The 24,496-nt window shown below is 48.2% G+C and overlaps 4 protein-coding genes across 5 annotated transcripts in view; 3 read left to right on the top strand and 1 right to left on the bottom strand.

Annotated features, from left to right (window-relative positions):
• Nucleotides 1–10,000: 10,000 nt before the first annotated feature.
• On the top strand, nucleotides 10,001–12,514 carry LOC133216106 (alveolar macrophage chemotactic factor-like). The gene is made up of 4 exons (XM_061360548.1): nucleotides 10,001–10,136; nucleotides 10,512–10,641; nucleotides 11,340–11,423; nucleotides 12,085–12,514. The coding sequence occupies exons 1-4, from the start codon at nucleotides 10,049–10,051 to the stop codon at nucleotides 12,095–12,097; spliced, it is 315 nt and encodes a 104-aa protein (XP_061216532.1). The 5' UTR covers nucleotides 10,001–10,048; the 3' UTR covers nucleotides 12,098–12,514.
• Nucleotides 12,515–12,634: 120 nt separating this feature from the next.
• On the top strand, nucleotides 12,635–14,497 carry LOC133216112 (alveolar macrophage chemotactic factor-like). The gene is made up of 4 exons (XM_061360557.1): nucleotides 12,635–13,571; nucleotides 13,791–13,920; nucleotides 14,057–14,140; nucleotides 14,228–14,497. The coding sequence occupies exons 1-4, from the start codon at nucleotides 13,508–13,510 to the stop codon at nucleotides 14,250–14,252; spliced, it is 303 nt and encodes a 100-aa protein (XP_061216541.1). The 5' UTR covers nucleotides 12,635–13,507; the 3' UTR covers nucleotides 14,253–14,497.
• A 250-nt stretch (nucleotides 14,498–14,747) lies between these two features.
• On the top strand, nucleotides 14,748–16,318 carry LOC133216309 (C-X-C motif chemokine 2-like). Its single transcript, XM_061360913.1, has 4 exons — nucleotides 14,748–14,876; nucleotides 15,364–15,499; nucleotides 15,845–15,928; nucleotides 16,030–16,318. Exons 1-4 carry the CDS (start codon nucleotides 14,813–14,815, stop codon nucleotides 16,118–16,120), a joined length of 375 nt encoding a protein of 124 aa, XP_061216897.1. The 5' UTR covers nucleotides 14,748–14,812; the 3' UTR covers nucleotides 16,121–16,318.
• A 3,884-nt stretch (nucleotides 16,319–20,202) lies between these two features.
• Nucleotides 20,203–24,496, bottom strand: part of CNOT6L (CCR4-NOT transcription complex subunit 6 like) — a 32,033-nt gene continuing 27,739 nt past the window's right edge. For both annotated transcript variants that reach the window (XM_061360533.1, XM_061360527.1), the window contains exons 11-12: nucleotides 24,020–24,222; nucleotides 20,203–23,648 (exon numbers count right to left, since the gene is read on the bottom strand). In XM_061360533.1, coding sequence (XP_061216517.1) covers nucleotides 23,436–23,648; nucleotides 24,020–24,222 — 416 coding nt within the window. In that variant the 3' untranslated portion in view covers nucleotides 20,203–23,435. The remainder of the gene's footprint in view (nucleotides 23,649–24,019; nucleotides 24,223–24,496) is intronic.

Raw genomic sequence — 24,496 nt, 5'->3', positions numbered from 1 at the left:
TAGAAAACCTTTCTCCCACCACAAACCCTCCAGCCAGGAGATGCTCTGGTCTGTGCTTGCAAGAAGTGGTCACCCAAGCCGGGGTGTAAAGGGGAGGGGAGATGCACAAATAGCTCCAGGGACATGCTGGATCTGACCCAAGGCTGCGCCCTGTGACGAGGTGTGACTTTCTAAGCCTTACTTGTGTTTCATAAGTGTTTCATAAGTGACAACCAAGATAAAAGCTGAGGAAAGATTAAAGCAGTTTTCATGGGGTTTATGGGTTTATGCTTCTTGGTTTCACTTCCCAGCATATCCCAAAGCCTTTCTTCTCCCTCTGTTTACTGCCCTTTCATCTGCTTCTCTGTTTCCACCTGGCAGGTGAGAGTTTGCTGATCTTCCAGCCTCGAGCATGACTTGTGAGCTCAACCAGCTTCTCTTTCATACCCAAAAAGCCCTGTTGCATTATTTCAGCTGCGAGACAACTCCTTTCAGCATAAATTCTCCTCGCTGGTGAGATTTAGATCCTTTGCAGAAGCTGGGCTTGAGTTTCTCCTCTGTTTGAAACATCTCTGAGTAGCTGTGTTGGCTCAGCAAGGCTGTGGTGTCCAAAGTGCTGATTCAGGGGTGCTGGGACCAAGAGAAACAGTTGAGAAGGGGCTTTCCTTGAGGTGGGAGGGCTCCTCTCCTCAAAAACATTTGTACTGCAGAGATGTGGTTCCTTCTTGGTGGAGACCTGGATTTTCCCTCCTGACCATGTGCACTTGTACTCACTGCTAGAGAACACTTACTCTTGCCTAGCTTTTTTTTTAAGATGTAACTATTCCTACAGTGTTTTGTGAATGAAATAGGGAGCATTTTCCTTCAGCAGCCATGGATAGATGTGACCAAGATGTCTGGGTTGGTGGGATGACCCCACTAACCATGCATAATCCCAACCCTGCAACCATTTCCCACGTATTTCATCCTTCCCTGCCTCTCACCCTTGCAGACCCTAGAGACCCTCAACAGCAGCCTCTCAGCAGTGTTTAACACTGGCAGGGTGGCAAGTATTCATCTCTGCCTGTCTGTGACTGGGACTGTCACTCCTTCTCCTGCCCCAACCCACGGCTCTTCCAAAAGTAGCATATTTTGGTGCTCCTGACTGCACTCACGTATATTGCCTTGCTGCCAGCGGGCCTGGGACTTGGTGTGGCATTGGTAGATTTGGCAGGCAAAAATGCTGGCCACACATGGCTAGCTAGGTTCTCAAACATCCTTCCCCTTTGACCATGTCACCTAAATAGAATCAGCTCTTTAGAGCAGATGTTGGTGCAGGCAGCTGTGCATCACAAGGACTGCTGCTCTGGTGGCTTCTCTGCATCTCTTCAGAGTGGGACTCTGGCTCATCTTGTGGTCCATCTGGCTGGGCATTCTGCCTTGCTGGCTTCCGGTCCTACAGATGGAATAGCTCATGCCAGACTGTGAAGGCATCAGGCTGTGGCCTCTGTGCAATTCCCACTTGGAGAAGAGGGTCCTGTGGGCAATGGGGATTTGCAAACCCTTCATCTGGTGTGTATCACCTTCAGGTTACTTAATCAGACTGGACCTCATCAGGGGGACACCCTGCTTTGAATTGGGGAGCTGGAGGGCATATGTGTTTGGTGAACTTTGCAAGCAGCGTGGATAAACTTAATGTTACTCAGTCAGATGGGAAATGTCAAGCTGTTGCAAGCACAGATCTGTTAATACCAACCACTTTGAAGAGGTGGAAGACAGTGGAAACAAATGTCATATATGCTGTGGCAGTCAAACCCAGATAGCCTGGAAAGAGATGACATTTGTTAGGAAATGAGTCACTAAGATACATGGAAGATACATAAGCAGAGAAGTGACCTGAGACATGGGGGAGTTTGATTGTTGTGGTTGAGGAAGCTTGTGTCAAGCTAGAAATCAAGAGGTATTTCTTTTCTAAAGATGAGCTAGTGTCTTTTGACTTACTCAGCACACAATGGGTCAAGACCATGTTTAGTTCTACCAGAAGCAATAGTTGTGGTTTATTCTGCAAGGCAAATAATGTGGAGACAGCTCAGTTACTGACTCAACTAAAATGTAAAATCAAGAAATAAAAAATAGCAATTCAACCAAGCCTTCCAGCTTCTAGCTGCGTATATCGAAATGCCAAACTCTGAAAAGAAGGGGAGAAGACCATGCAGTAATACTTCTTGGGAGATTGGTGGTAGGACTCTTGCTAAACATTTGCTGAAATAAGTTACCCAAATAGAGTGTAATTCAGCTCAAGACATTAAAGATGTGCCTTCAGGAGGCTGCTCCCTCAGGTATGGAGGGGAAATGTGCTTGCATACCAGTATCTTTGTTGTATTTCTGGCCTTTGTGGCATTTCTGGTACCTCTTTCCCCCTTGTTGTGTACAGAAAGGTCCAACTGTGAAAGCCTGTGTGACTCCTTCCATCTCTTTGCCATCCCCTGGGTCTAATTCTGTTTTCCATTCTCCAGCAAGTGGTGCAATTGCTGACACAGGTGTAGTGACAGCTACACCCTTGAGCTTGATTCCCAGCCTCCCCCTGGCACCATGGGCTCAGCTGGATCATCAGTGCTCTGGGACAAGTAGGCAATGTAATCCTGCCACTCTGGTTTAGCTTCTTCTCTTTAGCATCCATTGTGTAGGTCTCCTGAAGTGCTGGAGCATCCTCTTTCTATTCCAGAAAAACATGCTGGCAGTTGGTAGAAGCTTCCCATCTTCTAAAGTGCAGGCTAGCTGAAGCTGGGGGAGTTTCCATGGGCATGTTTTGGTCTAGTCATCGTAATTAAGACCTGGATGACTTCTTCACTAGCCTGAGAACGAAGTGCTAAAAGGAAGAGTTCTTCCTCCAAGCCAGCAGCAACCTGGCCATTGGATTGAGATTGCAACAACTGCACAGCTAGAGCAGCAAGTCCATGTCAGCCGGTGCTTCTTGCTTATAATGAGCCAGATTGTGATTTACTGGCTCCCTCCCTGTTGCAGCCTGACTTTATTTTAATTCATCACTGACTTGGTCCCATGCTGGGTTGGGTTGAGCCATCGCATGAAGCCCCTATGCAAATCACTAACAGTGCTCATTTGATGGCACCTGTAGCGTCTAGACTGGTTCCTGCAAGTGTGTGGAGAGGGAGCTGGGGCCCATGGCCAGGTCACTGACGCTGATGTCACTCTCTGGTGGAGCGCTAGAGTTTCATTCCTGCTTCACATCTTCCGTGCAGGGTGGGGTGACTCTTTCTGCTTTTCCAGCTGCCTTTCAGGAATAACACTGTTTCTCTACTTCATGTTAGGTCCATTTCTTGCAGTGCCTAAGCGGCCAACAAGAAATCTGGACAGGGACTTTTTACAGGGACATGTAGTAACAGGACAAGGGGGAATGGCTTTAAACTCACAGAGGAAAGATTATTATACAAGGAAGAAGTTCTTGTGAGGATGGTTTGGCACTGGCACAGGTTGCCTGGAGAAGCTATGGCTACCCCATCCTTGGCAGTGTTCAAGGCCAGGTTGGATGGGGGTTGGAGCAACCTGTTCCAGTGGAAGGAGCCCCTGCCTGTGGCAGGGGATTGGAAGTGGATGAGCTTTAAGGTCCCTTCCAACCCAAACCAAGCTGTGATTCTGTGATTTCAGGTTAACTTGTATTCAAAACAAATCAAGAGCTTTAGGAGAAGTGTGAGGGTGCTGGGTGTTCCTCCAGTGTGGTTTTTTAGCAGCAAGTGCAAATGAGCTCAGCAGGCTGGGGATTTTCTCCTGCACTTGCTTGGTGCCATTTGCATCCCTGGGGTGGACGGGATGTCCCAGATACCGTCCCTGTTCTGGGGCTGAGTGGCATGTTCTGACATGCCACTGAACACACAGTATTGCTTTCCCTTCAGCAGAAAGCACCCGCTTGCTGCTCCGTAGAGGTCCTGTGGCTCAGCATTGACCAGGGAGTCAGGAGCATTGAATTCACATTTCTGGAGTTTCCCTTAATTTCTCTCACCCTGATTGATCTTTTCTTCATGATTTGGCCTTTTCTCCTTCTTCTTTATCCATTCTCTTTCAGAGCTCCCTCTTACTGTATTACCTTTCTCTAGCTGTCAAGCAAACCAGATATTTGAGCCTTGCTTTTAAGGATGCCCGTAGTAGGTTTTTCACCTACTTGCAGGTAGAGCAGAAGTGTCATCACAGTACTCTGGTGTCTCCAAAAATGAGCCAAAATTAGATTGTGTCCCTGTGCCATGTCACCATCGAGCCTGTGCCTTCATTCAGAGACAGTGAGCTCCACACCTTCACTCAACAAGTGACAGGAAGCTCAATAGGTGATTTGAAAAACCTAATTTTGGACTGATTTTGCTAGGCTTTAGCTAATTCTGGTTCTCTCATGTTGAAATTTCACTTCTATACCTGGTATATACTGCAGTAAGCACAGTCGGTTCTGCATCTGAGTACAAATAAAACTCCATCAAGCTCCATCAGCACAGAGCCTTGGACACCCACATATCCTGGTCAGTTCTTCCCTCCCACTGGACTGTACCCATGAGTTGGTGTTACTTTGGCAGGTTTGGGCTAGTAATTTTTTGGGGAGAAAGCAAGGCCAGTTGTATAAAGGGAATGATTCTTCTTAAAATGCAACCAGGAGAAGGGACATCAGGGGAAAAATGGCTAAAGAAGCTCTTTTCATGTGTGAGTAAACAAACACAGGCTGTTTGGGAATGTGTTTTCGAGGCGTAGGAGGCACAAGGGCATGGAGAGCATCCTAATAGGACTGGAAGGAGCCCTGGGCTGGAAACTGGGCACTACATCAAGCATCTGAGACACACTTTTGTATGATAAGACAGAAACGAATGCTGTGCCTGGGTGCTGGGTGCCTCTGCCTGGGTTGTTGCATGCTGCTGGAATAGGTGTGGGTTTCGGCAGGAGTCATCTTTATCTTTGAAGCAGACGATGGACCACAAACCACAGCAGTGTCAAATTCACTGGAGCCGGGGCTTTTTTGGGGGTGATTTAGAAACAAACCAAACCCCAGTTTTCGTATCACTTGCCAGGAGCATTTTGTGAGCTGTGGAACAGGAGGGGTGTGCTGAAAGTTCGCTTCCTTTCTGAACAAACGCAGTGGTTTCAGCATGGCTGAGGGGTTTGTCCATCCTGCTCAAACATGAAAGAAGTTCTTTGATATTTGTTTTGCTTCTCCTCCACTCAGCTCAGGTCATTTCCTACTCACCTCTCAACATGGTCTGTAACTGCCTCGCTCTTGCAGACCAAGTTCTCCCTCATCCTTGGCTCATACATTTGGGGATGCTGTGACAGGTTTTCCTGTCATCTTTCAGGAGGGACTCAGGTGTGTAAAACCTCTGGTTTCCCTCTGCCAAAATACAGGAGCTCTTCTCCTTTTTCCACTCATGGCTCATCTACGTTCCCTCTCATTTACGATCACTTATTTTTCAGTGTCTTGAAGGAAGTCTTTGACCTCTCTGAACTAGCCTGAGGCTCTCTATGGCTTGATGCCACTAAATTACATGGTTGTAAGTGGTTTAATGGCTGCAGAAGCACAGCAAAGCCATACAGTGGAGCACTTCTTCCCTGCCACAGTCCTAGAATCACAGAGTCACAGATTGGTTTGTATGGGAAGGGACCTTAAAGCTCATCCAGTTCCAGTCCCCTGCCACAGGCAGGGACATCTCACACTAGACCAGCTTGGTCCAAGCCCTGGCCAGCCTGGCCTTGAACACTACTAGGGATGGGGCAGCCACAGCTTCTCTGGGCAACCTGTGCCAGCTCCTCACCACCCTCACAGTAAAGAACTTCCTAATATCTAATCTAAATCTCCCCTCTGTCAGCTTGAAGCCAATGGCTTTAAAGTCATGGCCTTCGGGAGGTATTTGCACCACATTTATGTAGGCCTCTGATTTAGGTACCTTGGTACCTACATGTCTGAAGGCTCTAGTGAGTGTAAAAAAACCCAAAGAAACCAGGAAAAATCTAATAAAAATCACAGAATTAAAAAAGGACTCAAATCAGACTCTTGCCTGCAAAGGTATTTCCTGGTGCAGGAAATACAGAAGCTGTTAGGATAGTTCCAACATGTTTCGGTTGGCCTGGATAATTCCACAGATGAATATGTGAAGTCTGAATTACTGGCATCTGGGAAGTGGTTAGTTTAAATAGTCACAGGCTAGATCCTTCTCCCTTCTCAGAATGACCGCTCAGCATGCACAAGTATTAGCTACCCACAAGAGCTGCAAGCCTTTCCTTCCTGGTAAGACACCGCAATGTCCATCAATGTACTCAGTAGCCATACATTGAAACCACTGTGACTACTACCAAGATGATTCAGAAACCCTGGGATTACAGTATCTCTGACAGGTTCTCCTTTCTCTCTGCATTTATTTCACCATTCCTACCCGAAGCAGAAACTCATAGCAGCTTGAAGACTAGCTAATGTATGTCTTTTGAGGCAATGTTTTGGGGATTCACCAAGCTACCCAGGTGATGGGGGAAACCCAAGTGCATCACTTCAGAGATGGAGCCAGGGCTGGGCTTCACGATGAAAATCTGCTTCTAGGTATGAATCAAGGGGGTACATCTGAAAGAGCACCAGTGGTTATGCTTGGTTCATCTTCACAGCCATGTAGGCAATGACTTCATGCCACCCCACAACCTGAAATTGCAGAGCTGAGCCTGTGCTTTGGGTTGTCTTTCCAGAAGCACCCATGGGCCAGGCCAGGGACACTGTTGCAGCATGGCTTTTGCTTCCCTGCAACCCCAGGGTTGACTTCTCCCACTTGGAGGGGAGCTTCTGCCAAGGCCACCTGTGCAGAGGGGACAACTTCCTTGGTGCTCAAGAGGAAGAGAAGGCACTCCTGCCCTCCCACCCACTGGACGTGTGGGTTTCATCCTGGCTGCAAAGTGAGTTGATGAGCACCCTGATGGGGCTTGGAACAACCTGGTCTAGTGGAAGGTGTCCCTGCCCATGTCAGGGGATTGGAACTGATGAGCTTTAAGGTCCCTTCCAACGCAAACCATTCTATGATTCCATGACTCTCATGGAAGAAGCACTGCAGGGTTGAGCATAAAGCAACAAGCACAGAGCAGCACATCCCTAAAGGAGGCATTTGGGTCTTGTATTGGTCTGGCTGCCAACACACGCCTCAGGTTGAAACTGATGTCACTGTGCCTGAACTGATTGCCCAGGACCCCTCTAAAGCCACCTATCTAAATCCATCCAGCCTGAACATGGCTCTGTAGCTCCCACTTCTCTCATGGGTAGCCAGGAGGTGGACACCTGCCCTGTAGCCACAAATCTGGGTGTCATCTTGCACGTAAGTTATCTTGGCCTGTCCATTGCATGTCTCCCAGGGGTAGATTCTTCCTTTACTGGTTTCCTTAAGCACTGCCAGCAGTGGTATTGGTTTCCCCTGGCCATGGAAGAGCCACTCTTGGAGCGTGCCCCAGCTCTGTCCTCTCCACTGTGCATCTCTGGGGAAAGTTGCTTTCACTTCTCTCGGTTTTCCCCAGCTGTAAAAGGAGGAGTGTTTTGAAGTCATGAACTTCAGAAAGATGTTGAAACTAGTGCCTCTATAACGCTGTATATGACCTGTTATCTCTCCTGGTAAATCCCTGCCTTCCCCACCATTGTGCAGACTTTCCTTTGAAGAGATTTCTGCCACATCCCAGCAAAACCATTTAAACCAGTCCTGGGTTGGGCTCCCTCTAACAGCTCTCTGCAGGGAAATTGAAAACTCTGTCAGTATTGAACAAAATACAGTTTTAAAGCCACCTCCTTTTCCACTGCCATAGCAGCCAGGCTCTCATTCCCTCCATAGGATTTGGCAGTAGCTCATTCAAATTGTCCCTGGCCTCTCTGCAACCCCAATGTACAGGGAATTAAACTCTTCCCTCATCCATTTTTGATCATTCTCTCTTGAACAAGCTCTTGACAAGAATTTTGGACCTATCTCAGAGGGAAAACAAGTTTCAAAGGGGGAGCAGAGAGCTTATGGTTTGAATGGAAGGCGCTTTTTTGGACATTTACCATTTTGCTACTCTATAAAATGCTGATGTGATTTGAAAACTCCAAATTACAATGTAATCACACAATCACATCATTTTTCTTCTGCCCTCTTCCTTCCTCCTCACCTTGCTATTGTGGCCATGTGTCCCCACTTCCCCTTTTGCTTCCCAGCTGGTGACTTTGCTTTATTCAGGGCAGCCCACATCCCACTAAACCCCATGTGAGACCCAAAGGTGTCTCACAGTACTAAACCCCTGTGTGCCAATATGCTTTGCTTCAGTCCTTCAATGGCTCATTTTGAGAGAAACCCAAAAGATGCTATGAAATGTGTGGAGGAGCAAGGGCCAGACCATGGTGCCCCAGAATGGACAGGTTTATTCCCTTGTGTGTAAAGCTTGGAGCACATTGCCAGAATAAAGCCTTAAAGCCTTGTGGACATGTGGTTCTGCAGCACTATAAGGATGTGCGCAGTCTGACCTCTGCCTTTCCACATGCTCCTACAGCTTCTCACTGCCACATACATGTCTGCTTTAGTGTAATCAGTTTTCCCACTACCGTCTGATTATCCCTGCTGTGAATGGTAGAATCCCAGACTGGTTTGGGTTGGAAGAGACCTTAAAGCTCATCCAGTTCCAACCCCCTGCCACAGGCAGGGACACCTTCCACTGGACCAGGTTGCTCCACGCTCCGTCCAACCTGACCTTGAACACTGCCAGGGATGGGGCAGCCACAGCTTCTCTGGGCACCCTGTGCCAGTGCCGAACCACTATCACAGAGAAGAATATAATTCCTTTTATCCAATCTAAATCTGTCCTGTTTAAGCTTGAACCTGTTCCCTGTTGTCCTTTCACTACAGTCCCTAATGAAGAGTCCCTTCCCAGCATCCCTATAGGCACCCTTCAGATACTGGAAGGCTGCTATGAGGTCTCCACGCAGCCTTCTCTTCTCCAGGCTGAACAGCCCCAACTTTCTCAGCCTGTCTTCATACAGGAGGTGCTCCAGTCCCCTGATCATCCTCATGTCCCTCCTCTGGACTTGCTCCAACAATTCCATGACCTTCTTATGTCGGGGACACCAGAATGATGTTGAACTGGCTCACTGGCTGCATAGCACACTGTGTCCCATAGCTCATAGCATCATAAAAAGCTGATCTTTCTTGAAAGAGTGGGCAGTCAGGACACTTCTAACTAAGCCCCAACTATTTCAGGTCCCAAGTGCTGTAATGGGATGCTAAATAGAGCAAAATAAGATCTCCCTCTGGTTCCAGTACTGCTCAGGTCTTGCTCTCATTAGTTCCTGAGTCCATCCCAGCCCTGTTGCTTTTCCTGCTGCTATTCTCTGGCACCGATCCATGCTTCACTCCCAGGCTGCTGGTACCAAGAAATCTGTTGCTGACTGACATGTACATCAGCACTCAGCCACAGATGTGCAGAGACATAAGAATAACTTGCTTTTTCCTGGTGCTACTATACCAGTCATTTCTTGACTTTCCTGGTGTTTAGTATGTCACTGTGCAAGCAAGATTTGAAGGGTCAGAGTGGAAACATGTAGCAGAGATCTTTATTTTTCCATGGTTCACTGCTAGGCAATTTTGCTGATGTAAGAGGTAGCAAAAATAGCGTGGGGGAATTATAGCCCTAAGAAAGATATATGTAAATATCTGAGTGCAGTGAAAAAACCCTGCTTGCCCTGGGTTTATGCTTTCCTTTTATTCTGGGGTCTTTGTGTGGTTGAGGGGTGAATGCTAACGGGAAAGAAGGGTGATGCTTGGACAGACCCAGCGGATCAGAAACAGGGTGCAGGGAAGGTGATGTGGGTACTCCAAACAGGCACTTTGTCCCAATGGCTGGTTTTCATCGGCAATGGTGTAAACTCGGTTTCCGACCTGGCTGTGGGAGGCATCTGAGAAATTACATCACCTCTCTTCATGGTCCACTGGTCAGATGTGACTGATGAAGTCTGAATCTTGTTGCTTGTGTCAGAGCGCAACCCTCCTGAATAAATAGGGGGGTTTTTCACCCAGTTCCTCAGACCTCCTCCAGGGCTGAGCCTGCCACGAGGATGCGAACACCAGCTGGGATGGGGATGGGAGCCCCAGTGCTCCCATGGCTGCTGATGCTGCTGATGATGTCCCACTTAGCCCATGCAGGTGAGCATCTGGTGTCTTTACAGATACCCATGGTGGTCAACTCCCAGGCTGCCATGGTCCTCAGGATGGATGGGCTCATCTGCATCCTGCGCCTAAAGGGACCCGGGGAAACAGAGACATCCTGTTTAACCCAGGGTTTTTCTCATACCTGAAGAAAGAGTGTGACCATCCTGCTTGGCTAGGTTCAGCTTTCAGGAGCTGTGTGAGAGTGGAGTGCTGAGGTAGAGTCACAGATAACAGTTTCCTACCATGGTCCCTAAAGCATTGTCAGGGAAAGCACGGGGAGTGATAATTTCTTTGTCTCTAATTGATTTGGAGTTGTGGCACCTCTAAATAACTCTGTCTCTGTAAACTGCTACCTTCTCTCTTTCCCAGCCATCCTGGAGGTGAATGGAAACCTGAACTGTAGATGCATAAAGACAACCTCAGACTACATTAGTCCAAAGAGATATGAAAGCATTGAGATAAGACCCGTGGGGAGCACCTGCAGGCGTACAGAGATCATGTAAGTGCCAGTGGTGGCTCATGGGATGAAAAGCTGTCTCCTCTGGCTCCTATGGAGCATCAAGGCCAGCACTGCACCTTTTCTGCTGCAACCACCCTGCTCCTCCAATCCCTTTCTGCTAAACCAAGGCTTTTCAAGCTCACTCATGCTTCGGGGCTGAGAAACATCAGGTCATTTCTGGTGGAGGAAATGCACTGGACTGACATGCCAGAGGTCCTCAGGACCTGAATGGAGCTTTCCAGCAAGGTAGAATGTGATTTCCTCATGCTGGTGGGGGCTGTTTGCAGTTTGGAGGAAGTGCATCCTCAGACACTAAGGCAGGATGAGCCATAACCAATGTTTTCACTACCAGTATGAGAGCAGAGAGTAAACTGCATCTTGGGTCAAGCCCTTGTGTCTTTACTCCTATCCAGACTGAAGTGGTGTCTTAAGCAGATGCATCAGGTTGTTTTAACTGCTCAGCACCGGTACATTTATGAACCTACAGAGAAAATAGTCTTTGAACAGGCACCTTAGGGCTTGAAGCACATGTTTCACATGAGAACGTGTTGCATCTTGCTTTTTCTTGATCATCCTGTGGCTTCCTGCAACCTGCTGGTGCTGTAAATGAAAGCTGAGCATTGCAGATCAACCCTGGCTGCTCGGATCCTTGCCTTTGGAGGGAAGGATAACACTCATAAACACTCCTTGTGTTTCAGAATTAAGCTGAAAACCTCAGGAAAGGTGTGTGTGGATCCTGATGCCCCTTGGGTAAAGAAGCTGCTGAAGCGTATTGCTACCACGTAAGTTGCATTGATGAAAACTCTTTTGGCTCAGGTGGCTCTGGACAGCATCCCATCCTATCCTTGGTCCTGGAGAGCACTCACAGGGCACAAAAAGAAAAAAATACCGGGGAGGGAATGACAGGATTGGGATTTGCTTATTGCAAGTGCAACAGTGTGTAGCTACTTGGCTGGGAAAGCCACAGTCCTCTGTCATGCCTGTGTTTTTGGCACAGTCGGGGCAGCTGAGAGGAGACATCCCCATGAGTGATTACAGAATCCTACAATGGTTTCTACTGGAAAGGGCCTTAAAGCTCATCAGTTCCAACCCCCTCCCATGGGCAGGGACACCTTCCCCTAGACCAGGTTGCTCCAAGCCCTGTTTCACCTGGGCTTGAACACTGCCAGGGATGGGCCAGCCACAGCTTCTCTGGGCACCCTGTGCCAGCGCCTCAACACCCTCACAGGGAAGAACTTCTGCCTAATGTCTAATCTAAATCCCCCCCTTCGATGATGCCTGCCCTGGGGACATGGTGGTGACTTGTCATAGAATTATTGAATGGTCAGAGTTGGAAGGGTCCTTAGAGATAACTTCCTTCAGCTGGGGCAGGAGCTTCCTCCCCCAGGACCCGATTTCGATTTCTCTGTGTTCACGTGTTTCTCCTCCTTCTGCTTTTCACAGGAAGAAAAAATAAGTTTCCCGTGAAGGAAGCTGACGCTGAGAGCCCTGAGATGCGCTGGCAGATGATGCACAGGAACCTGGTTGCTCCCCACTTCGCCCTTCCTTCCCTCCCTTGTCCCGAAAGTCCCGTGTCCAGCCCCAGCAGCAGCCGCTGCAGGGAGGGCAGTTCGCTGATGACCCAGCCCCATGGCAGGTTCTGGAGGTGTTTCCCCTCTGCATTCAGTCCCTGGATGAACGTGAATGTGAACCCTGCATTTCTTTACTCTACCATACACTGCGAAGGGGCCGCTCCTGCCTCTGTAGGAACAACTTTGTGACTCTTTCCATGCAGAGCGCTCATTGGCACGGTGTGTCTGTGGTCTTTGTTACACAGCATGGCATGTCCTGGCGTGAGAGCTCAAGTCAAATAAAATTCAGGGTGTTTTCCATTTGTTGTAATCTCCCAGCTTTGATAAACCCCACTGCCGTAGCCTTCCTGGAGCTCATCTTTTGCATCTGGCACTCGTGTTGATGCTCTTTCATAGATATACCATAGGCATTAAAAAGTGCATTTGAATATGTATCAGGTGAGGTATCTGTCCTATAGGTAGAGGAGTGAGGGCAGCACCCAGGTGCATTGCAGGCACAATGACAGCCCTTTTACGCTGAGGAATGAGACAGGAGCAGGGAAAGGTTTGCTCAAGGCATCAAAGGGAGGTGAGAGGGGTGTTCCAGCCCTGAACCACCAGCAAGCACCAGCGTTGGCGATGGGGTTGGGGTCTGCAAGCAGTTGAAAGCCACCTGAAAGCAGTAAAGGCCAATAAGAATTATAGAATCAAACTGGTGATTCTGAATCACAGCTTCTCTGGGCAACCTGTGCCAGTGCCTCACCACCCTCACACGGAACAATTGTTTCCTAGTGTCTAATCTCCATCTCCCCTCTGTCAGTTTAAAGCAATTCCCCATTGTCCTGTCCCTACATGTCCTTGTAAAAAGTCCCTCTCAAATTTTCTTGTCAGCCCCTTTAGGTATTGGAAGGCTGTTGTAAGGAAATAGAGGTGGTGCGCGTGGGGTCACTTGGCAGAGTTTTGGGATGGGAAAGAGCAAAAGCAGATGCCACAAAAGCCCAGGCTGGGGGAAAATCTGTTTGTAGAAGAAATGAGTAATATCAGATCATGCAGAACATAAAAGCACCCTAAAAAACCTTTGGGGCTTGTGCAGCTGCATGGGCTTAGGGACAAGCACTGGGACAAAGGCCCAGTATCTTTACGAGATCCAGCTTTATAGAAAGGGGAAAATGGAACCAGTTTCAGGAAGCCTGGGCCCCCGATGGGCAAAACCCCCAAACCCCCCCGACCCTGGGGCCTCCCGCCGGCACCGCCTCACTTCTCCTATTTCCCAGCTCAAATAAGGGGATGCTGGTGGTGCTGGGGATGGGTCCAGCATGGCTGTGCAGGCTGCCCTGCTGTTGGGGGTGCTGCTGCTGACCCACCACCCTGGGGATGCAGGTGAGGCTCCCAGTGCATGGGGCTGGAGGATGCTGGGGAGGGTGGAGACATTCTCAGAGGCAACATCCCCCTATCCCGACATCCGGATGTGCCTCCGGGGCTCTCATGCAAGGGGATGTGGTGATTGTGGTGGGACATAGGGGCAGATGCGTTGCCCAAGAAAGAGTGCTGGGGGTGGTGGTGGGTTTCAGGTGATGTGCAAGCCGTGTGCCCATCCAGCCCTCTTAGAAGCCAATGGCAACCTGAGCTGCCGCTGTGCCAAGACCACCAGGGCCTTCATCCCACCATGGAAATACAGCAGCATCGAGGTCCGGCCAGTGGGGAGCAGCTGCCGGCGCCTCGAGGTGGTGTAAGTGCTTCTTGCAGGGGGGGTGGTGGTGGTGGTACAAGCCCTCTGCTCCCCCATCCTCCCTGAATTATTTCAGTTCCACCCTTGATGAGAAGCACAGGGGGCTTGGCTGCTCCAGCTCCTCTCTGTTCTCTAGGATTAAGCTAAAAAGCCTGGAGAGGGTCTGTGTAAATCCTGACACCCCTTGGGTGAAGAAGCTCCTGCAGGACCTCCCTAACCTGTAAGCCCTCCTCAGCCACAAGGGTTTCCAGGCAGGACCAGTGGCATCCCGTCTTCACTTGTTTCTCCCTGCTTCTGCTTTTGGCAGGAGGAAGAAAGAGGCTCTCCACTGAGGAAGCTGCCGCTGGTGGGACAGACAGATGTGCTGGGCCTGAAACTGGTCCTCATCTCCCACACTGCTGTCTCCTTGTGCAGAGGCGATGATGCTGCTGAGTGATGCCTTGAGCCCCCTTTTCCTTGGCAGTTTATGCATTTAAGCCCTTGAAAATGCCAGTACCCCCTTCCCCACCCTTCCCCAATGTGCTGGGTGTCACCTTCAGGCACAACCAAACAGGTCCAATAAAGGCAGCAGCTCTTGGTCACTCTCACTTGCATTCCTTCTTGTGGCATTCCAGAGGCTTGAGGGTGCTCAGGGGGACAGAGAGGGGCTCACTGCTGTTTCTCCACCAAGAAACATGGGGCAAGGACATGTTAGGAGGTGGCCACACTGTTTTTTGCCTTTTTTGATGGGGAGCTGGTGTGGGCCACCACGTGCAATGGGGAAGCAGTGGCAGGGAAGTCGAAGCGTGGGGCAGCTCCTTCCTCCCCACCCCCCCGGCGTTTCCCAGGCTCCGAAATCCCCGCCTGGCTGGCTATAAAGCAGCCCCAGGGCAGCTCAGGGCAGGGGGTGAGGATGCGGCTGCTGCCGGCAGCACTGGCCATGGCCCTGCTCATGGGCAACTTGGTGCCGGGTGGTGGTGAGTGACCTTAGCGTGTCCCTCTGTCCCCCTCCAAACCCCTCGCTGGGGCACTGAATGGGGCTGAGAGTGGACTTCTCTCAGCTTTCGGATTTGTTTCTTGCCTACCTTTGAGCTTCAGTTTAGCAGTTAAATTTGGTGGTTAAACTAGAGGGGGATGCTGGGGACTGGGCGGGATTTGCCTGATGGGTTTAAGCTGCTTCTCCTCAAGACCCCTGTGAAATCTGAGTGTGCAGTGGGTGGGCAATGGGTTTAGTTTGGAAAGTACTGGTTAAGTTTCAAACCTTGGAGCTACGCCCTTTCTGTGAGCTTGACAAGAAAGCTTTGAGCCTGTGCTGGGAGGGACTAGCTTTGCGTCGCCTTTGCTGCTGCAAACTCCGTTAACACAAACCCACGTCCCCGTGGGCACCAGTGATGGGATGAGATCATGACATGAGGGTGGTGATGGGCTGAGGCCTGGGGGTGTGTGGGCTGCTCTTGGGCACAGGTCTGTCGCTGGAGAGCCTCCTGACCAACATGAGGTGCAAGTGCATCAAATGGACCGCCCAGGTCATCAACCTGGGGCTGATCCTCGCCATTGATGTCACGCCACCGGGTATTCACTGCAGGAGGAAGGAGATCATGTAAGTGGAAAGCTTTGCAAAGCAATCCCTGCTCATTGCAACCTGCCAGGTTGGACAGGGTTTGGAGCAAACTGCTCTAGTGGAAGATGTCCCTACCTATGGCAGGGGGTTGGAACTGGATGAGCTTTAAGGTCCCTTCCAACCAAACCAGTCTGATTCTATTCTATGATTCTGTGACCCAAGGTCAAGGCCTAAGCCACCTCATCCATCTCCCAGCAAGGGTCACAGGCTGTGCTCATAATCCCATAGGGAGTGAGAGGGGCTTTCTCTGCAGACAGCAGCATGGTGAGGAACACTTTGGGGCAGAGGCATGTGTGGGGCTGAGTGGGTCTCATCACCTTGCAGTCTTACCCTGAAGAAAAACAAGAAGGTCTGTGTGGCCCCCGAGGCACCCTGGATCCAGCTGCTCATCTTCAAGCTGACACAGGGGTACGTGACGCCCAGTGACTGGACAACAAGGATCAAGGCAGGATGCTCCCATTCCTCCTGATGGCTTTGGTTTCATTCCTTTCCTCCCCCAAAACCTGCAGGAACGTCACCAAGAAGGCAGCAGCGGTGCGGCAGCGGCGGGAAGCGGAGCGGTGGCGCAGGCTCCCTCTCTCTGAATTCAGTGACCAGTAACCAGCTGGGTTCTGTGGCACAGCTCCAGCACCTGCTCTGCTCCCGGGGTTTTGGTGAGGGGCAGGAGCCTTCCCCTGCTCCCTCCTCCAAAAGAAAGGCTTTCCCCTTGGGTGCCCACTGTCACCCTCCGTTTTGGGTGCTTGCACTTTTCCTGTGCGCGATGGCATGCCATCAATAAATGGATGAATGTGCTTCCCCTGTGGCTGCGGCAGCTTTTTCTGTGTGGATCTGTGTAAAAATCGGGCTCTTTGGGGTGAAGGAGTTAGACTGGACCGTGGCACCATGAAGCCCTCGGCTGCTTTGCCTCAGGGCTCTTCCTAATGCGTTGTCTTTCCTCTGCCCCAAGTTCTTCTGCCTTTTCCCGATACCTCCTTGCAGGAGCTGGCTGTGCTATGGGATGCTGGAGTTGGATGGGGTCTGACCTCTGCAGTTTTGCAAGCACAGGAGAAATACTAGATTTCCCAGTGACCAGCTGATGGATGCAGGCATCCTGCAGGGACCCCAGGATGTCCTTTGGCCACATGGACCAAGGCGATGAGGGTCTGAAGGGCAACCCAGTGCAAAATCTACTTAATCATCTCAAAATGAGCCTTGGCCATGCTGGTGGTGGGTGTCTGAGGCCTGGGGACCTATTCAGAAGGGTGGCATTCCAATTTGTGCCACCTCCCTACCACCAAGGATGCCAGAAGTGCATCCCAGAAGCTTGAAGCACCCATTTGATCACCACGTTCCCCTCCCTCCCGTTCTCAGGAGCCACAGCAGTGGACAAGAGTGGTTGCGAAAGGGCTGTTTATTGCCAACAGAAGGAAATGTAAGTACACAGGTGAGAAGAAACAAGCAGAGATTTAGCCCTCTCCATCACGTGTGGGCAGTACCCTGGCTCCACAGCGCGGGTGTTTGTGTTTAAAGTAAAACAAAAAGGAATTCTTTCCAAAAAGGAAGGAAAACCGAACAGTTCCGGGTTTTGAGGAGCTCCCTTTGCCGAGCTGACCGAAGGTCAAGGAAAAGCAGGGCTGCTTTCCTCAGTTGTCGTCATTGCTTGGTCCAGGCTGGGTCTGTGCAGGGCAGCAGGTCCTCCCCCTGCCATCCCCACTCAATGGGAATTGGCTTTCTCAGCCAGTATTTCATTGCAAAGTTTGATTATGGGGGAATTGCATCGTGGCGTGGCACCTTCTCCAAAAGGGATTTTCAGAGGGAGAGAAAAACAGATTCTTCTGTAAAAGCAGATCCTTTCCATTTATTCCTGTGGGAAACAAGCAAGTTACTCAGGTTTTGTCGCTCAGGGCTCAGTGGAAGGCTGCTCTTGCAGGCAGGCTGCTTGGGGCAACTGTCAGGCTTCACAGAGCTTTTTGCCTGGGAGACCTACCCCATCCCCATGCCAGGGCTGGTGGGGAAGGCCCAGAGCAGGACAGGCAAAAACCCAGCCACCACAAGCAAGTTTCCTCATTTGAGCACCCAACGGGCTCCCAGTTTTAAGCTGTTTCCATAAACCAAGATGTAACCCCCTAAAATGTTATCAGCTTCCTCCCTTCTCCAAGTGCATTTCCATCTCTTGAGGGGCCAGACCTTGCGGCTGCAAAGGCAGCACATAAGCAAGAAATCCGATTAACAATCACCCTGATCTCCCCAAATAGCCGCTGTGGAATGGGGTGGGAAGGGGAGCCTGGCTTCCCATCACAACTGTGCTGGTCCGGCCTGTGAGTTTGTGAGCTAAGGGCACATTTAGCTACCATGATGCACACAAGCACTTTAACTGCTTGGAAAGCGAACTCATAATGCAGTAAGTTAAAATGGAAAACAAAGCCATGTAATGTGTCACCTGGAAAGAGGTGAGGGTTGTGGGGTCTTGTTGGGTTGGTTTTTTGCTCCGGAACAAAGATCAATACGGACAAATGCAAACTCAGTAGATGCCAAGGCTGTTTAACAATGAGGACAAGACCAACTACCAGGATCACTCTAACCTTCACCACTTAAAGGGTGAGGGATTGTGAAAGCTAAACACAGGGAGGGAGGGGGAAAAGGAAAAGTCCTATCACTTGGTGTGCTTTGCCATCAGTGCTGTCTCAAACACATACCTAAGGTATCAAAGCACCTGAGTGTTTCTCTATCTTCATGCTGATTTTCAGCTGTACTCCAAGAAACTGCACTCCTGAAGTCCACCGTCCTCCATCGCAGCCAAACCAGCAAACTTCATTGTCTCTTAAAATCTTTAATACAGTCCTTTTTCTCAGGATGAAGGAGCTCTTCAAAGTTGTTAATTTTGTCCCTTTTGTCATTGTGCAATGCCTGTACCTGCATTATCCGCTCCGATTTTTGGTTTTTGCTTAAAAAGCAAACCTGCAGTCAGTGTCAGTGCAAAAAGTGGTCAAGAAGATACCCTGCCACATAGAGCTGTGACTGGATCTAAAGCCTCATGATCTCCTTCTAAAATTGTTTCTAAGTGAGTTCGTGGCTGATGCTTGGTTTGTGTCACCTTTGAACAGTGAAGGGTGAGAAATGGAGGGTACGTGATTATACTACTGTAATCCTACAAAAAGCTGGTGAGTTGTGTATCATAAGGTGCTTTTTTCTCAGTGGGAGATGGAGAGGCTCAGCCAGTAGTAGTGCCTACCAGAAAACCCCAAACCTCTCTGTGCTTAGGGCTCATTTATTTGCAGTCTCTAACAAAACAGGCCCCCTGCCCCTGGTAAGGCCTTCATCTCCTTTTGGAATGTGCAAAATCAGGTAGGTGAGGCTTTCCAATGCACGTGTTTGGTGCTGAAACCATACTCCTTCTGAGGCCAAGGTGAACTTGAGTGAATCTTGTGCGCGACTTCACTTCCTACCGGGCAGTTTTGGTTGTGAAGACCACCCAGAACATCCGAGCTCTGTGGTGACCAAGCAGGGTGACAAACCACTGCTCTTCTATGTTGGCGGCCTGGTTTTAGCTGAACCACCTGCTGCTGCTGCTTGGTGTATTAGGTAAGGGTGTGCTAAGGTCAGCTACCTCCCCATACAACAGGGAGAGGGTCCTTCTTAAGGTTTAAATCAGGCCTTAGATCTTCATTAACACTGCAAGGAAAGTATGTGTGCAGAAGTCAGGAACAGAGGTTCTGAATTATAACTAAGTACAAAGCTGAGGTTGCTGGGGAAAGGACAACTGCTACTTGCCATAAAACTTCATTTTAAACCAGTATGGGAGCATGGATCACTTTTGTGTGGTATTTCTAATGCAGACGATTAGTTTGGATAGGACTAAAAGACCTTTCAGTCCACCCCGCTATGCCCAAGTTCGTGCCCAAGGACAGTTTAGATGCTAAAAGCTAAAACCATTGTGGAAATGAAGTAATGGCTGGTTCCTGCTCCCTACCAAGAAGGAATGAATACTGCAGTCCTGCGTGAGGAATCCCTGAAGTGTTTCTGTCTCCAGCTCATCTTCTAAATCAACAGAGAGACTCTCAATTTTAACAAGCCTTTTTGGCTTCCCCCTCACCTGACCAAGACCACAGGAAGAAGCGACATAAACCTTTGAGGTCTCAAACTCCCACTTGCCATTTGGACCCAACAGACAAGCTGGGTGTGGAAAGCTGGTCTCCGAAAGCCCAATATTTGGGATTAAGTGGGAGCTGCAGATGCTCAGCACCTATGGAAAGTGGGCCTCAAGAACGTGACTGTGGGTTTAGGACACTCCATCACAAAGCTAGCAGAGTTGGAGCACATTGTCCATCCACAGTATCACCCAAATGCTGATGGTGTGGTTTTGAAAGCTGCGTTAGGCCAGCGGTAAGTAATTCTGAAAAGGTGAAGAGTCAAAGATTTTGGCTTTCTAGTCCATAAAACAGAACAGTGAGGATTTGTGATTAACAGACCTTTTCTGAAGGTTTCTGCAACCTAAACAGGAGTGGCTTCCAACAGAGAAAGCTCACCCGTAAAACAAAACATTATGCTAGAATGAGTGCTAGAAAGGGATGACAAATGCCTTTGACGAGGCAAATGGGAAGGAAAGCTGGTCTCAGACCCCATTGTGCTATCCCTGACTTCAGTGTATAGTACACAAATGTTCACACTTCTTACAGAGAAATAAGGAAACAGAAATATTCAGCTACATTGTACAAAATTCTCTTTTTTATATATATATGTATATATGTACACACACAAAACCCCATATTGAACAGATTGACCATACTGAGTTTTAAAAAGTTGCTTGTAGAAGGGTGTTGGATTTTTTTTTCTCTGCTTGCTTTAGGCAGTGCTGTTGCTTAGAAGTTGACACCAGGCACCATATTTCTGAAAGCAAACCAAGACAGCCAGGAGCAGTAAAGGGCTTAGAGCTTTCTTACCCAGGCACTGACTGTGATGTGCTGTGAACTGAGGGTCAGTGATGGAGAGAGCTGATGTTTTCCCATCCATCTCTGCTTCGGGATATTTGACTTTGTATTGCTTTCTCTCCCCTAGGAAACACCCTACAATCAGCTTCCATCTGGGTCAGAAGAGAATTAGCCTTTATTGAAAGGGATTTCACTCCATGCATGAGGCTGGCAGCTGCCTACTCTTTTCCTAGAGCAGAGCATCACTATGGCTGGGAAAGAAAGCACAATCCCCTTACTGCTCCTGCTGGGAAGGGAAAATACAGACAGAAAACAAGGTGGGAGCCAGACACATGAAAGGCAGGTAAACGTGTCTCTAGTTAGGTGCATCGGCTGAAATACACACAAGACTCATTTTGTTTTAAATCCAGAAGTTTTGTGCAATGTCTGTAACAGTAACTCTTATTTTTTGAAGAACTCACACAGCATAACAGATGGTTGGAAGTGCATTTTGCAGCAGAGAAAATCCAATTAAACACCTTCCTGCAACAGAACACTTCAATCGGTGAGAAACCAAAGGGAAGTCAAACTTAAGCAGTTTACAACGTTTGCCAGGATTTGGGTTGGTTTTTGGTTTTCATCCCCATCCTCTCCCACCCTGGTATTACAAAACATTGCTGTTGGTTTTAGTTTTATTAATAAACGGGCTCCTCTGCAGTTCATATACAATCATAGGTGGATTTTAAATTCCATTTTATACAAACATCTCAAAAAATACTGGGAGTGAAGTATGGTAGGAAATACTGCTCATGTTGCTACTTAACACGCGGGTGGGAAGAGGAGAAGGGTTGGTTAGTGCACACCTCCACAGCAGGGTACCCCCACCTCCAAAAATGATACAGCAGCTGATTACAGAAAGGTAATGTCCACAAAGTTTAAGTTTTTCATGCTATTCTACTTTCCAGTACTATACTCTCCAATCACTTCCACAATTTAATGGCTGGGCGGTGGCTGCTGAGGTATATTACAAACAAGATACCTGCACCTAGAGGAAAATCCATCTTTAGGAAGGGCTTTTTTTTTCCTGTGTGTGGTGCTGCACGAAGCAATTGCCATGCAGGAATTTCACCCAGCTGCCAATTTGGAATAGACAATAGGTGACGCCTCCGTTTTTTTCAGGCACTTACTCTTTTACAAGGGAGTTGTTTGGTTGCACCAATTTGTTTATGTTCTGTCCCGCACCACCCCTTCCCCAGCCCCCAGCAACAGTCAGGGAATAGTTTCTACTCTAAGTCCAATTGATGTTTATTTCCCCCCTATGGATAATTCCCTATGTATAAAACGACAACGGAAATAATGAAAGGGTAGAGGAAGAGCCTGACTCTGTAGTTTTGCCAGACTGAAGATGGCTCCTTAGTATTTAAAATTAATTTCACAATTTAAATTTGACTTTTTCTTTTTCCCAGTATACGAATGAGACATAAACATAGGCTCTCAATCTGCTTAAAAATTTCATTCACGTAATGGAAAATTTTTTTTCATTTATTAAAAATATCACATTTTGAGACTAGAAACAGTAAAATGCATGAAAAGTTTAAAATAGAAATTCAAGAAAATCTTATAGCAGCAAAAAAGCAGAATAAAGAAAAACTTAAAAACACAGACACAACCTTCTCCCATCACTGTGCCATTGGTTGTTGGGTTTTTTTAAACATCAAGCAGCCAAAGAATTTCATTTTTCAGAAAATTGCATTATGTTTAACGCCTCTTGAGGCACAAGGGTTTGAACTGGCCACCTAGAGCAGAAAAGGGAGAAAAAAAAGAGATTTCCAACACACCCAAAGAGCATCAACATTTGGGAATGAACCAGCAGCTTTTTAATTCAACCCTGACTGACAACAAAAGAGAAAGGTTATTTAAAAAAGTGGGATGGATATTTGGCAACTAGGGTCAGGAAAAACAATCCAAGGAATGACTATGGCTCCCACTCGCTCCCCCAAGAAAAAAACCATGCCAATGGCTACTCCATGTGCCCTTTGGAGACAGAAGGAAGATTGTTTCCAGCAGTTTTTTCCTGTACCCTATGCTTAACCACTTAATCCCAAGTTTCCTTTCTGGGAAAAGGGAACTCGGGATAAATTTGCAACTTCTTTATTCACCCAGCACCCCAACGGCTGGCTTCAAGTGCAATTTCTCAACCTAAGTCCTACTCCCAAACTGCGCTGCTGAAGAGTGTGTCTCCCCGGCTTGCCAAAGCAGAGATCCAGTTTTCCTCTGGATCCTTGCATATCCACCCCAGGAAGGACCCAGTTCTGCAGAGCTCTGGAAAAGACTCCCCATAGGATCTGCCCAGTGTTCAATGCTCACCTACGAGACGTAGGTTTGCTGGGAATTTTGTTGCAAATGAAATGACATCAGGAGAATTTAGACCTCAAATTTTATCATAGATATTAAGATATCTTTGGTTTTCTAATATTAGTTAGATGAGGAGCAGTGCCACACTGCTCATCATTTATAGTCAGGTCATTAAGTGCTTTGCTAATGTGCAAAATTTGTTTTGGATGCAGAGTTCAGTCCTCATTTTGGGTTCAAACAAACAGCATTTCTAATATTTTTCCTACAAAACAAGCATTTCTATTTTATTCTTTCTTTCTCCTAAAAGGTTGGCTCATTTTGCCACGTTCTGGAAAAAAAGCACTATCCTGAAATACGTTAATATGCAAGGTTTTAATCTCATTTGTCCATTTCTAAGTGCAGCTTCCTACTGAAAAGGAAAAGCTTGCCAGTTTAAAAAAAAAAAAAGAAAAATTAAGTTAAGAATTTGGAAAGGGAATAATACTTTGGTTCCAGCCCTAGTGCCAAATGATACCAATATGCACCAAAATGTGCAAAATCTCATATCAAACACATAAGGAAAGGAGCTTGAAGAAGCAGCTTAAGGTTGGCCATACTTTACTCCTATATACTTTGATTTACAACTGTACAGGTCCATAACAACAGGTCCTTGCCCTCAAAGGGGCAGGGCTCCACTACCTCCTGTTAGGCAAGTGCACACCGTTGACAAGAGGCAGGAGCGGAGGATGGAGTTCGAGTTGTGTTAACAGTGAGAAGTGGTCTGAAGGGATGTGAGGGTGTGGACACCCAGTGATGTTGTTGTCAACCAGCCACTGAGGGTCCAAAGGCCCCAGGACACCAAGCACGTTCATGTGAGTGTTGGAATAGAAAATGTAGTCAATCACACCCTAGGGAGAAAGAGAAACATGACAGTGAGAACAGACCTTGCTTCTGGCAACCTGAACTCGACTGGCTTCTGGCTGCTATCCTTGGGAAGAGGCACAACACTGCAATTAAGGTAAGAAACGCACGCAGCATTTCCCATTCCAAGCGCTGCATCCATTCTCATTAAGTCACTGGCCAGAGCCAGGTCAGAAGCTTAAAAATGCCAGCAAATCAAGGATTTGTGCGTGGTAGGAAAAGTGTCCAGCAAGTGGAGGAACCAAGTGATGAAGCACTTACAGGAACAGAGGGAAAGACAGCCAATGGCCAGAAATTTAAGACAGCATCCTGGAGAGACCAGGTCAATGTCTGCCATTTCAGAAAAATCGCTGCTTACTTTGAAATCAAAAGTGTAATTGGTGTAAGGCATCAGGTTGTTTTCATAGGCGCTCTTGAGCTGGAAGCCATGCGTGATTCTTCCTTCAGAAGCCCCGTTTTTTCCATTGCCACTGAAGTTCATGAGACACTCATTGTAACGCAACTCCTTGAAGTCCTTGTGGTTGTCAGCTACTATGCCATTGCTTAAGTATTCCACTACACCTGTTTGCAAAGGAAAGGATTCAGGGAGTTCCTTTAAAATATGACAGTCAGGGAATGCTGGCCTCGCAGTTAAACCCAAGACACCAGTAAGACACACCATGAGATCAGAGAAGAGCATTCATCTAAAGCAAAACCTACACAGCAGCTGTGTCGTCCATACCCAACTTTCTGACATACAGACAGGGAACTGAGGCTCTCCAGTGGCTTTGACACTGTTTTTTGCAGATTACAATAGACCCTTAGTACATGTATTGTAGTGTGCATGTGGCAGGGT

This window comes from Neopsephotus bourkii, unplaced genomic scaffold (genome assembly GCF_033783945.1).
Source record: "Neopsephotus bourkii isolate Nb327-2 ecotype Australia unplaced genomic scaffold, CSIRO-AGI_Nbou_v1 NB_107, whole genome shotgun sequence".
Lineage (NCBI taxonomy): Eukaryota > Metazoa > Chordata > Aves > Psittaciformes > Psittacidae > Neopsephotus > Neopsephotus bourkii.
The sequence above is the reverse complement of the archived record's forward strand: the minus strand, read 5'-3'. Positions and strand labels throughout refer to the sequence as shown.

Bases quoted from the DNA above. Each gene is read 5' to 3' on its own strand.
- LOC133216106 (XM_061360548.1), top strand. From the start codon at position 10,049: ATGCGAACACCAGCTGGGATGGGGATGGGAGCCCCAGTGCTCCCATGG. The intron at 10,137-10,511 runs GTGAGCATCTGG...TCTCTTTCCCAG, and splicing joins GTCCCACTTAGCCCATGCAG to CCATCCTGGAGGTGAATGGA. The intron at 10,642-11,339 runs GTAAGTGCCAGT...CTTGTGTTTCAG, and splicing joins TGCAGGCGTACAGAGATCAT to AATTAAGCTGAAAACCTCAG.
- LOC133216112 (XM_061360557.1), top strand. From the start codon at position 13,508: ATGGCTGTGCAGGCTGCCCTGCTGTTGGGGGTGCTGCTGCTGACCCAC. The intron at 13,572-13,790 runs GTGAGGCTCCCA...GTGCCCATCCAG, and splicing joins CCACCACCCTGGGGATGCAG to CCCTCTTAGAAGCCAATGGC. The intron at 14,141-14,227 runs GTAAGCCCTCCT...TGCTTTTGGCAG, and splicing joins CTGCAGGACCTCCCTAACCT to GAGGAAGAAAGAGGCTCTCC.
- LOC133216309 (XM_061360913.1), top strand. From the start codon at position 14,813: ATGCGGCTGCTGCCGGCAGCACTGGCCATGGCCCTGCTCATGGGCAAC. The intron at 15,500-15,844 runs GTAAGTGGAAAG...ATCACCTTGCAG, and splicing joins TGCAGGAGGAAGGAGATCAT to TCTTACCCTGAAGAAAAACA. The intron at 15,929-16,029 runs GTACGTGACGCC...CAAAACCTGCAG, and splicing joins ATCTTCAAGCTGACACAGGG to GAACGTCACCAAGAAGGCAG.